At 42.1% G+C, this 13714-nt stretch overlaps 1 protein-coding gene and 1 non-coding gene across 2 annotated transcripts in view; both read right to left on the reverse strand.

Annotated features, from left to right (window-relative positions):
* Positions 1-9808, reverse strand: part of CEP295 (centrosomal protein 295) — a gene marked incomplete at its 3' end in the record, with an annotated part of 92304 nt that extends 82496 nt beyond the window's left edge. Inside the window, exons 1-2 of the mRNA XM_089656765.1 lie at positions 9554-9808; positions 2198-2332 (exon numbers count right to left, since the gene is read on the reverse strand). Of these exons, the coding sequence (XP_089512891.1) occupies positions 2198-2320 (123 nt within the window). The remainder of the gene's footprint in view (positions 1-2197; positions 2333-9553) is intronic.
* Positions 1404-1468, reverse strand: LOC149471134 (small nucleolar RNA U2-19). The gene has a single exon (XR_016307288.1). It is a non-coding gene; the product is annotated as a small nucleolar RNA U2-19 (small nucleolar RNA).
* Positions 9809-13714: the final 3906 nt, after the last annotated feature.

Here is a 13714-nt window from a genome sequence, read left to right on the forward strand (position 1 = left end):
TGTCTTCTTTTCTTCCACATGTCCAATTCACCTCCACAAACTACTAAATGAACTCAGCGCCCCCCTGGAGGATGTCAGATTATGAAAAGCGTAGGGTGGGGCTGAAACGTGACGTCACTACGCACGCCAATGTGGTGCATTCGTGGTCAGGAAGTAGGAGCGAGCCCAGTCTAATATTAAGTTTGTGTATTTGTGTCGGTGGAGATACATTGAAATGTAAGTGCATCAGCAGAAATTGGCATCCTACCCATTCATTTCGGCCAAACGTGCTATAGCTCAAGCTTGGAGAACCCCTTCGGTAGTCTTCCAGGTGGTGAAGACCCGGATGAATGCTATGTTGTTCAATGAACAGATGTCTAGCATTCTTCATGATTCTCATCCGAGATTCCTTAAGGTTTGGGAACCTTGTATACGTTATTCCTTGCCATCCCTGCCTCCTACTAGTTATGGCCTCCTATAGTTGCTTCCTGTGATAGCCCCGGATCCGTGATCCCTCTAGTTTCCCTTCTTTCATGGTTTCTTTCTGATTCCCTTTTGTTTGATTTTCTCTTTTCTTCTAATCTTTTTTCTTTTTTTACGATATTATGTTGGACTACTGAGCTATTTGGTTCGTTTTTTTGCTGTCCCTTCTTGATGTCATTGCAGCAGAACTAAATGTAAAGAAAAAAAAAAAAACAAAAAAAACCTCCAGCCCAGTGCCCAGAACTACATGTCCCAGGCTTCGAGTGATAAGATTTGAACATACCTGGTAATACCAGGAAGGTATATTATATTTACTTGCTTTAAAACTTTTTTCTTCTTTACATCTTTCTTTATATTTCTTCAATCACTTACTGGTTTCTGGCCTAAGCCAAAATGAAGTCATACATTCCAGGAGTCTTTCTGGACATTTTTTTTTCATATGGAGGAGGGGAGGTGGAGCTTTCTCAGCTAAGCACACCCATCTGTCTGCATGCCTGAGCGAAAAACAGGTGGACTCCATGAAATGTTACATGAGTAATTTGCCCTTACTCAAGATGGCCACAGCTAAAACCGCCAGGGAGTGTTTTACAAAGTCAATTTTCAAAAAAATAAAGCATGGAGACATGAATGGATGGGAAAATTTGCTTTGAATACTAAAAATGAATTATATAGCGTTTTAGGTTTGTAGTGCTCAGATACAGTTTAGTTCCTGTTAAAGCCAACCAGGATTTCCACCCACATGTCCAACCTCGGTAACATTGCATGGCGAGCAGCAGAACACATCTGAGCTCAGATCAAGTGTAGATTCCACCATGTTTTATTTCTGGAGAACGTAGATTGTCATCATTGCTCAGATGAAACACACACACACAAATAACTATACCCACAACACTCGCAGGCTACAGGATCCGCATACAGAAAATATACACACACATTTTGCTTCTCAGGTTGATAGATCACATACCAGCTGTTGGTAATCAGATTTGGCTATTTTTCATCACTGATCATTTTTGCTTATGAAGAGCTAAAAACGACCTCAGACAGAGTTCAATTACAAATAAACAAGGAGAGGATAATAAGTAACACACAGAAAAAAAAAAAAAAAAAAGAAAGAATTTCCCTTTAGAATAAGAGCAGACGGAATCCAGGAAGTAAATGCTACACGATTCATCTGCCCTTACTCAAGATGGCCACAGCTTGAAATACTAAGGGGTGTTTTTCAAAGTGATTTCTTAACAAAATTAAGCATGGAGACATGGATAGATAATCAAGCGATGCAAAACACAACAGCGCTCAAATCTAGATGCTCCACAATATTCCACTTGTTCAAGTGCAGCCCTCCACAGATCGGGAATCTTCAAACTGCTACAAAAACACACAAGAGGGCACACTCTCCTCATGCATTACCATAAAACAACAATTAAAAATAGACAACAGATACGCACAAAAGAACCATAAAAACAGGCATACAGCACAATGTTTCAGTCTCAAACAATGGGATCCAGTTCTGGAACTTTACGTTTCTAGCAGTTGACGCGTTTTGGGAGACAGACTCCCTTCCTTAGAGCTGAATTTGCATTTTGAAAGTATCCATTTTTAATAAATTGTTGTTTTACAGTTTGCTTTGAATGGTAAAAATGCATTAAATAGCGTTTTCAGTATATAATACTCAGATACACTTTAGTGCCAATTTCAAACCATTGGTTTGAACTTGTAATGTAAAGTGCCAAGTCACCTGCTGCAGTCGTAGTTTCCTCCTCCTCTCTCGTTCCTGCTTCAGTATTAAAGCTTCTTCATTTGGACTGAGCCGCAGCGGGGCAACTTTGGCCACTTTCCTTTTCATATTTTCCGTGTACATCAGTCATGAATCCTGCGTGCAGCACACACAGAGGGGAATTTAGAAAGAAATAATTATGTACAGCATTTTCAAGCACTAAAGAGGTCTACTAATTACTTCATGATGGGAAACAACACTACAAATCCCACAGTCCGGAAGAGAGAGTGGCTACATTCCTACATACAATTGGACCATGGAGAATGAACGTAGCCATCCTCTAACAGGAAGTAAGATCACAGCAGCAACAAAAAAAAAAAAAAAAAATGTGGAGATTTGTACGAGGCTGAAGGCAACAGAAGGGACATTTTGAGTAAAGAACACATACTTTTATTCAGTAAATCACTAACATTCCCAGATTATTCCCATAGCTACACCGCTCATTCACAACTTCAACATTGCTTTTGTTTTATTTTTGTATAGAGTGAGGAAGGATTAGGATGTGTTAGGCGTTGTTCCAGAACTGAGTGCTACTCGGTCCTGGAGAACTGCGAGTCCAGCCTGTGTGCCGAAGCAACCCCTGGTGGAAGGCATGTAAACAACAAGCTGGGTTCCCAGGAAATGGGTAGCATGACAGTGTGTTGTCCGGCCCTGAAGAGGACTGCTACTGCTGTCAGGTCTTTACTTCTATCCAGGGCTCAATTAGGGTTCGTTTAGACTTGCAGTATGGGAAGCAGAAGGGAGGGTGGGGGTAAAATACGCAGCGGAACCATGTTTTTACCACCCCCTAAATGCTCTACACTTAAATCAAAGATAAACTCCATGATACTTACCTCCCTTGCGGGTGCATCTTCTCCCTGGCTTTTTCATTGGTTAGCATGGGGCAAGGAGTGCAGTCTTTCCAGCACACAGGCACTGTACCAGAAAGTAAGCTGAGCTGCACTTGTACATTCTACAGAAGACTGTGGGGAGATTTACTAAAACTGGAGCACTCAGAATCTGGTGCAGCCGTGCATGGTAGCCAATCAGCTTCTAACTTCAGTAATTAAGCTTTGACAATAAAACCTGGAAGCGGATTGGTCTCTATGTAGAGCTGCACCAGATCTTGCACCATGCAGTTTGGGTAAAAAAAACCCCTTTGAGCAGGCAGGATTCCTTTTCTGCAGAAGAAGCACTGAAAAAAAACAGTCATACAACTTTTATTGAGTAGCAGACACATACTTGCAATGTTGGTACAGAGGCAAGCAAGAAATGCCGCACTTCTGGCAGTCGGCGGGCATAAAGACATCACTGATTAAGCCCCACCCAACACGTTTCATTAACAAAGAACATTGTCCAAACTTCCCTGCCATCAGAACACAATCATCAGTGCTGCCAGCTGTAGCCAGCGGCATTCCTGGTACATCATTTGCAAAAACTAAAGAAAAAAAAAAAAAAAAAGACGGACAAGATGTGATTGATATTGTAGAGAATATGGTGGTTATGTCAGAGGCCCTACTGGTAACTATAGACGTGAATTTGCTATATCCCAGCATAAAACATGATGGGAAGATACTGAAATATTTGGAAGAGAGTGGATAGAGTTAAAACTTTGGAGAAGGTATATTGACGATATTATAATGATATGGGAGGGCCCTTTGGATTCTTTAAAAGTATTTTTAGAACATATTGAGAAAAATGAATGAGTTGGGTTTTATGTATAATATAGATACGTCAGTTGATTTTTTAGATTTGAATATTTTAAAGGATAAAGATAAATTATATACAAAAACCTATTTTAAAGACACTGACAGAAATGGTTATATACCAACTTGTAGGTGTCATCACCCTCAATGGATTAAGGGTATACTCAAGGGCCAATTTACCAGGATCATGAGGAATTGCTCAAGATTAAGCGACTATATTGGGCAATCACAAGTCATTAAAGCCACCCTCTCTTCCTCACTGTTGAGGTTCATACAGAAAGGATATGACCCTGAGTTACTTGAAAAGGTGAGATTCAAAATTAGTCAAAATTACTTAGGGGAAGGAAAAATTAAAAAATATCAAAAAGAAGATAAAGGAAATAAAGTTGATTATGCCTTCTTCTCTAGATTTAGTTGTCAATATAAAGATATTGAGTCCATTTTTAAGAAATATTGGCCAATTGTAAAGAAAGATAGAATCCTGGGATCTCTAATACCTGATAAACCTTCATTTATCTATAGAAAGACAACTTTTAGGAATTCATTAGTAAAAAGTGTAATCTCTCCTCCCAAAAATCCAAAAGGAATTTCCCCGTGCAAGAAGTGTAATATCTGTAAAGTTACTGGTATAAATAAAAGAGTAGTTCAAGAATTCACTTCCCATACTACGGGGAAAATATACAATATAAAAAAAATTATTACTTGTTCGACTCCTTATTTAACATATCTGCTGGAGTGCCCATGCCGGCTTCAATATGTAGGAAGAACCACAAGACCCCTGTATAAGAGATTAAGGGTCCATGTGGCTAATATTAAAAAAGGCAAAAAAGACCACTGCTTGTCCAGACATTTTAGGGATTTTCATGATTGTGATCCGAGACTACTTAAATTTTGTGGTATAGACAAAACTGAACCACATTGGAGAGGTGGCAATAAAGTTCAAGCCATCTCCCAAAATGAGACCCTTTGGATTTTTCAATTATTTATTTTTATTTCAGGTGCTTGTACAGCACCGTCAATTTACGCAGCGCTTTGCACATATATAATATACATTCACATCAGTCCTCAATGGGTGTACAATCTAAGGTCCCTAGCTTACATTCACACATACTAGGGACAATTTAGACAGGATCCAATTCACCTACCAGCATGTCTTTGGAGTGTGGGAGGAACTGGAGTACCCGGAGGAAACCCACGCAGGCACAGGGAGAACATGCAAACTCCAGGCAGGAGGTGCTGTGGCTGAGATTCAAACCAACAACCCTAGTACTGCCAGGCGGAAGTGCAATTAGAGACACGGAAACCAAAGGGCCTTAATATTGATCTGGATTTAAATGGTTTTATTTCTAATTTTTAATATGAGAGATCAATATGTATAATATCCTACAGGATAAAGCTGAGCAATACAGATTTTGTACAATTTAAAATCAAATTTTAACATTTTAAAATCTTTTAAATACATTTTAAACTAAATAACTTCTGCTATTTAAATATGAAATATAGAAATGTTTTTATAATAATTTTTATGAGGTATTATTGATTTTAAAAGTAACTTTGGTAATGTTTAAAATAATAATAGGTATCTCCTCTTCGTCCACTAGATAGCAGAATTCTAGACATTTTAATTTAATACAAGTATTTAATTAATAATTTTCATTTAACAATTTAGCTTGAAAAGTAGTTTTATATGTAATAAAGATTTTATGTAGTATTAACTGTTAAGATGATGTTTAGCAGATCCCTTTTATTTGTATAGTTAGTGATATACATACTCGTTTATATCTATATATTACATACAGTGAGGAACAGAAGTATTTGAACACCCTGTAATTTTGCAAGTTCTCCCACTTAGAAATCATGGAGGGGTCTGAAATTCACACTGTATTTATTTGTCTTGTCACATTGTATTTGAACACCTAAGAAACAGCAAGAATTCTGGCTCTCAAAGACCTGTTACTGTGCCTTTAAAAAGTCCACCTCTACTCCACTCATTAATCTAACTTAGTAGCACCTGTCTGAGCTCTTTAAAGACACCTGTCCACCCCACAGTCAGTCAGACACCAACTACTACCATGGGCAAGACCAAAGAGCTGTCAAAAGACACCAGAGACAAAATTGTGGATCTCCACAAGGCTGGAAAGGGCTACAGGGCCATTGCCAAGCAGCTTGGTGAAAATAGATCACGGAGTGTTCACTATTATATAGAAAAGTGATTCCCGATCACGTGTTTCCACGATTTGTCACAAATTTTGTGGTTTGCATGAAATTTATATACATTTTGTTTGGCATAATTAATTTTTGGGTTATTTGAATATTTTTGTGAAGATAATGCACTATTGAGTTTTCTTTTCATTTTGGAGGTACACGGCACTTATTGGATTCACACGGCAAGTTTACATTTGAAGAAAAGATTTATGGATTTTTAATTTTATTATCATCATATGGACACTAAAAGTTGTTTTTTTTGCAAATACTTTATACTTTCAAGGGTGAAAGTGGGACTTTTCTTTAGTGATTTTTCACTGGGTTTGTAGATATTTTGAGGATACCGAGTTACGTCTATCATTCCTGGTAAATCGCTGGACTTTCGATATTTAGACCGAGCACCGTTTTTAGAGCCGGCGGTCAGCTCTCGTGTAATAGCATCGAAGCGACTTTCCAGCTGCTAGGTTGCTATTACAAGCAGAGGGAGGGGATTCCCCCCCTCCCACCACTCTCTCGGGCTCACCCATCCCACTGGAAGACCCGAGACACCAGCCAGTGGGATCGGCTTTCCGTTATAGTAAACCGGAAACAATGACCCGATATCACTTTACTCGGAAGTAAACACCATTTTTAAGAAATAAAAGCATTCACCGACCTTTATGTTTTTGAATGCTTTTAAGTGCAGAGAAGGGATTGGGGTCTCATAGACCCCAGATTTCTCCCTAAGGGCTGCCTGTCAGCTGCCTATTGCTGTCAAAAGGAGATTTACATGCCTTGTGATAGCAATAACAGTGATAAAAAAAGAACCAGTGTAAAAATAAAAAAAATTGGATTAATACATTAAAAGAAAGAATTAAAGTGCCACCATCTTCCTGTGTTCGCACTCAACGGTGAATGCACGCAGCGGTCCTGCGCGCACGCAAACAGCGATAGACCCAAACATGTGCGGTATCACCGTGAACATCAGATCATGGACAGTAATTCTAGCCCCAGACCTCTTCTGTAAAGGCTTATGGATAGTAAAATTTATGTTGTTTGTTGCCATTGCACAACTGTAAAGCGTGACATGTTTGGTATCTATTTACTGTAACATCATCTTTTATATTTAAAAAAAAAAAAAGTTATGTATTGTCCTTTTTTGCAATATTATTAAAAAAAAGTGTAACATTTCAAAACCCACCAATTTATTCTCTATGGTCTCTGCTTTAAAAAAAAAAAATATGTTTGGGGGTTCTACGTAATTATCTAGCAAATAAAACTGATTGTTACATGTTAACAAGAAGTGCCAGAAATGGCCCAGAATGAAGGTAGTTAAAGCGGGAAAAGGGGAAGTCCTGAGTTCTTCTTTAATCACTTGCCTACAGGGCACTTATACCCCCTTCCTGCCCAGGTCAATTTCCAGCTTTCAGCACAGTTGCACTTTGAATGACAATTGCGCATTCAAACAACACTGTACCCATATGACATTTTTATCATTTTTTTGTGACAGATAGAGCTTTATTTAGTGGCATTTAATCACCTCTGGGTTTTTTATTTTTTCTTAAACAAACCAAAAACCACTGAAAAGTTTGAAAAAAAAAGTTTTTACTTAGTTTTTGTTATAAAAGTTTGTAAATAAGTGATTTTTCTCCTTCAATGATGTGCGCTAATGAGGCTGCACTGATGGGCACTGACAGGCATCACTGATGGGAACTGAAAGGCAGTACTCATATATGGCACTGATAGGCGGCACTGACTGGCACTGATGGGTGACACTGAAAGGCAGCTCAGATGGGCACTGATATGTGGCACTGGCAGGTGGCATGGATGAGCACTGAGAGCTGACACTGACAGGTGGCGCTGCTGGGGCTACAAAGATCATCAGGGCACACTGATCATCAGTGCTCTGATGATCTGTGTACATGTCCCCTCTGAGGGATGCCGATTACCGGCTCTCCTCTTCTCACGAACCGTCAGTGTGACAGCTCGTGGGGAGAGAAATACCGATAACCAGCATTTCCCCGTTTACTTGTGATCAGCTGTGATTGGACACAGCTGATCACATGACCGAACCAACATCGTCTGCTCTTTCCGTTGATCGGTGATCCGCTGCGTCCGATGGACACAGCACAACGCGGTGCGCTCCGGGAGCCACATATGCGCGGTTAGAATGGGAGGACGTCATATGACATCCTCCCAGAATGAGAGAACAACCTTGCATCCGTCATATTACTGCTCCCCCCTGCTCCCCATTAAGGATTGGCACCTTTGGGGAGTGGGGGGTGGAATGAAGGCAGTAAACCGAAATTGACAGCTACACGATCCCACTTCCGCTGCGATCACCTAGGCCAGTGGTCACTAAATGTCGGACCGCGGTCCGAGAACGCCTGAGCAGCGCACCCGGACCGCCAGCCTATAATGATGGCTCCGCTTAGCAGGGAGGTTGTCCCTGCAACGGATGACATCACGCATGTGCCCTGCCCCTTGCTGTCTGTCCAGCCCTCGCTCCCTGCCTGTCCACAAGCGCACACCCCGCCCCCTTCAGAAAGGATCCCAGCAAGCTCCTGCCTCCTGCTCCTGTCTGCCCTCAAGGTATTAATGGATGTATTGGGGCAGCACAGTGGCTAAATGGTTAGCACTTCTGCCTGGCAGTACTAGGGTCGTTGGTTCGAATCCCAACCAGGGCACCGCCTGTCTGATGTTTGCATGTTCTCCCTGTGCCTGCGTGGGTTTTCATCAGGTACTCCAGTTTCCTCCCACACTCCAAAGACATGCTGGTAGGTTAATTGGATCCTGTCTAAATTGGCCCTATTATATGTATGTATGAATGTAAGTTAGGGACCTTAGATTGTACACCCCTTGAGGGTTAGGGACTGATGTGAATGTATAATATATATGTAAAGTGCTGTGTAAATTGACAGCACTATATAAGTACCTGAAATAAATAAGGTGGGGGGTGTTCTTTCTGGGGGACCATGATGGCACATTTATATTATAATCTTCCTATCATGACGGTTTCAGCAGACAGGAAGCGAGGGTGAAATCTGCACCAGGGACACAGGAACAAAAATCTGCCAGAGCTGCCACCCCCCCTATTCCAGCAAAGGAAAGTGCTATTAGAAAGGGGGGGCTGTTGTCACTGTCTGGTGAAGAATGGGGGGGGGGGGGTGGTAGGACAGGAAGTGAGGGGAAATCTCTTGGAAACATTTCTCACTTCAGCAGACATGAAATCATCTCACCCTTCACGTCGGATTTTTCCAGCCAATCACTGGCACCCTCATAAGAGCCATGGTGTCCCTTCCCTGCACCCCCACACACATTTGCTGCTTGCTTGCACCACAACACACCCCCTGCCACTCATGAGACTCTCAAGCACGCTGGCACTTGTGGTTCCCCAGAGAGAAGGCGTAACACATAAATGAAGCAGTACATACAAAGCCTACAATACCTGCTGCCAGCCCTCCTCATCAACCAGTACACCGTCTGTCTCCCTATACACACATGGCGTCACTTCCGGTCTTCAAACGCCCCGCCAGAGCCGAGCCGGGCAGCGGGAAGCCTATGGAGCTTCGTCACATGATCTGGAGAGGGGGACTGGGAGGGTCCGGGCGTAAGAGGAGAAGGTGCTGATACAGTAAGCCCCACCCTTCTCTTTCTCCAGCTACTTCAAAGAGCTCCATGCAGCACCATGTGGAAGACGCGTGCGCGATAGCCCTTAGACAGAGCATGCGCATTGCAATCTTTGGCTCTGGTCGCAGTTAATAAAGAGGTTCTGTGAACACAAGGCAGCAGGAAATTTAAAGTGATAATAAACCCAAAATCAACACTATATAATATATTGCAGCTTACCAATCCGTAGATGTGGTGGCTGCATTCATTTTCTTTTTATTTAGAGTTTTTTCTCTTATTTCAGGTATTTATATAGTGCTGTCAATGTACACAGCGCTTTACATATAGTACATTCACATCAGTCCCTAACCCTCAAGGGGCGTACAATCTAAGGGCCCAAACTCTCATACATACACATATTAGGGCCAATTCAGACAGGAGCCAATTAACCTACCAGCATGTGTTTGGAGTGTGGGAGGAAACCGGAGTACCCGGAGGAAACCCACACAGGCACAGGGAGCACATAGAAACTCCAGGCAGGTGGTGCTGCGGTTGGGATTCGAACCAACGACCCTAGTACTGCCAGGCAGAAGTGCTATTTAGCTGGTGATCTGGCTAGTAACACACCTCCTGTATTAAAGTACCCCCACTCTGAATGACGGAGGACCCTAATGCCCACTGAAGCTGCTAGGTACCAACAAATATCAGCAATGTATAATCAGTAGCATTACACTCTATGGTTTTACCCTTTGGTTGCAGGAACACAAGGGGCTCTTGTTGCCTAGTGACCTGGTTGCTAGGACACAGGCGGCTCCTGCTTCCTAGTTTAGTAGGACACAGGCTTTTCCTGCCTCCTAGGTTGCTAAGACACAGGCAGCCAATGAGGACCGACAACAGGCGCCGCGGCCTGATCTGTGCTGTTATTCGGTAAAGCACAAGTCAGTCAGCTGATCGGCATACCAAATCACAATAGAGAGCCCTGTGTTTACTAACAACACAGGGCTCTGTACAGAGATTAGCGAAGTGGCTGTGTTTTAGGCAGAAAAAAGGATCCACATCAATTAGAAAAAGAAGCACATATTGCACACATTTCACATTGTTAGGCACACAGTTAACCCTTTGATTGACCCTTCCCAGCCAATGTCATTAGTACAGTGACAGTGTATAGTATCACTGCATTAGTGTCACTGGTGATGTCAGTGTTAGTCAGTTCCTTCCCAGTGTCAGTTAGTGTGAGATTGCCCGCTGCACTATCACAGTCCCATTATGAGTCGCTGCCATTACTGGTATAGAAAAAATTCCAGTATATATACCATAGACATTTAGGAGAACACATTTTGGCCTAAATTTATGAAGAAATTACATTTTTTTTAAATGTTGTTATTGGTTGTGTTTTATAAGAGAAAGCAAAAAAATATATTGGGAGTTTTCAAAAACTTCAGTCTTTTTTTTTATATAATAAAAAATAAAAAAACTCAGTGGTGATCAAACACCACCAAAAGAAAGCTCTATTTGTGTGAAAAAAATTATACAAATTTTGTTTGAGTACAACATTGCATGACTGCACAATTTCCAGTTAAATTAGTACAGTGTCCAATAGCTAAAAATGCCCTGGTCATGAAGGGGGTAAAATCATCCAAAGAGTTGATTTTAGGATCACTGCTGCTCCTCTTCCAAAAAGCCAAAGCAGTGAAATGCATACCTGTAATGCAGGCCATAGATGGTTCGTTTATCGGCTGATTTTTCGTCCGAAAGAATAATCGGCCGATTTTCGCACTGTTAGTGGGGCAATGGCATCGGCCAATTTTTGCGGTTCCTCCTCATTTCTTTTATGGGTCATGCTGGAAAATTTGTGAAAAACAGCCGATTTTCGCAATCATTGGTGGCAACAGAACGACCGATGTTTCGTTTTTCGGATGAAAAAATCATCTGATAAACGAACCGTCTATGGCCTGCATAAGGCCTCTTTCACACAGACGTTCTGATCGTGTCCACCTGCCCATTTTTCAGGTGTACCCACTTGGAGCCTCCATTCTACTTTATGAAGCAGTGGGTGTAAACGGACATGTGTTCGTTTACACCCGCCAACATTCAATTCGATACGATTCACCAATAAGAGACAGATGGGGGATCTGTTCCGCTTCCGTTCATCGGATCAGATTGGCAGTCAGATGGAAACAAACCCCCTGTCCATTTCCATCCGACCGCACATAGAGGACAGTGGGCCGTGTCCGTGTCCGCTCTGGACCTGTCATCCACTTGCTCAGCAGACAGATCCCCTACTGAGCAAGCTGATCCGCTGACGGGTTCGCTGCATGTGAAAGGGGCCTAAGGTAGTGGGCTTATTGATTATTGATTCACTTCCATTTCTACGGTGGTCTAGACTATGGTTGTCACAGCCTTTGCAGCACACATATATATCCAGACCGGTCTTGGTGTGATTTTAAATGGTTTTAGGTCTGTGTGTATTGTCTCATACTGAGGTGATTGTAAACCAGGGCGATTGCCCGATTGTCAATTATTAATGTGTAATAAAGCATAATTTTTGGAAATTTTTCTGAGTATCGCATTCTGTCCATAATGTAGCCGCTTTCTTGTGAATCTCTTTTCACAAATTTCTTTGTTGGACTGCATATTTTTTGGCTACTGGATGGAAGCCATATATTGGGTGATACAGTAATTTATATTTGAACCTATTCTTTACTGAATGTGTCAGGGATTGATTGGCTGCTGGAAACAGGCGTTTCCTGCCTTCTAGATTGCTAAGACATAAGCAGCCATTCAGGGCGACATCTGAACATCAGGCACCTGTGGTTACACATTTTTGATACGTAAATGTTGGCGCTAAGCACGTTAGCGCAAAATGTATATGCCAACAGAGTAAAATATGCTCTAAATGGAAAATTATATTCACACACTGTACAGATTAAAATACAATTAAATACACAATGTAACTAACATTACAAAATACAATATATAACAGTCGTTTATCAATGGGAACAATGGAGAGATAAAGATAAGAAAATAAAAATGTTTCATTATCTTTATCTCTCTGTTGTTCCCCTTGATACATGTGTGGTATCTTTTGGATTCTGTATGTTATTTTGTAATGTTAGTTACATTGTGTATTTAATTACCGTATTTTTTGCTCCATAAGACACAAAAAAGGGGGGGAAATGATCCAAAAAAGGGGGGAAAATTACCCAAAAAGGGGGAAAATGTCAGTGCATCTTATGGAGCGAATGTAAAGCGGCCAGTCCGGTATTTCTGCCGCCACCATGTCAGAATACTGGGCCGGCCGCTTACCTCTTCTCTCCTGCAGGACCTTACCTGTTCCTCGCTCCAGCGCTGCAGTCTTCCCGCGGCGGCTTCTGTGACTGCCGGGTGCCCACTGCGCATGGCGAGAAGCGCTGCGCTTTGTGAATGGTCCGGTGTCTTCTGGGACACATGACAGGTCCCAGAAGGCTCCGGGCCATTCACAAAGTGCATGCACAGTGGGCACCCGGCTGTCATATATAACTAGAAATGATGTAGCGCTAAACCAAAAACGATCATATCAGGCCCATGAACAATCTGACATCATAATGGGATCATATATATATATGGAAAGAACAACCCGGCTGTCATAGAAGCCGCCGCGGGAAGAAGGAAGGACAACTCCGCGGAAGTGGGAGCGGGTACCTGTCAAATTCAGGTATCCGTTCCCCCTCCCTCCCTAAAGGTCCGCAGTCTCTGGTAATCTCCTTTACTGTCTGCAGTCTCTGGTCATCCCCTGCACTGTCTGCAGTCTCTGGTCTTCTGTACTGTGTCCACAGTCTCTGGTCATCCCCTGTACCGTGTCGGCAGTCTCTGGTCATCTCCTGTACTGTGTCCGCAGTCTTTGGTCCATCTCCTGTACTGTGTCTGCAGTCTCTGGTCCATCTCTTGTACTGTGTCCTTAGTCTCTGGCCATCCCCTGTACTGTGTCCGCAGTCTCTGGTCATCTCTTGTCCTATGTCCG

Source organism: Staurois parvus, unplaced genomic scaffold (genome assembly GCF_062004578.1).
Source record: "Staurois parvus isolate SC_StPar_1 unplaced genomic scaffold, SC_StPar_1.0 ptg000027l, whole genome shotgun sequence".
In the NCBI taxonomy this organism is placed as follows: domain Eukaryota; kingdom Metazoa; phylum Chordata; class Amphibia; order Anura; family Ranidae; genus Staurois; species Staurois parvus.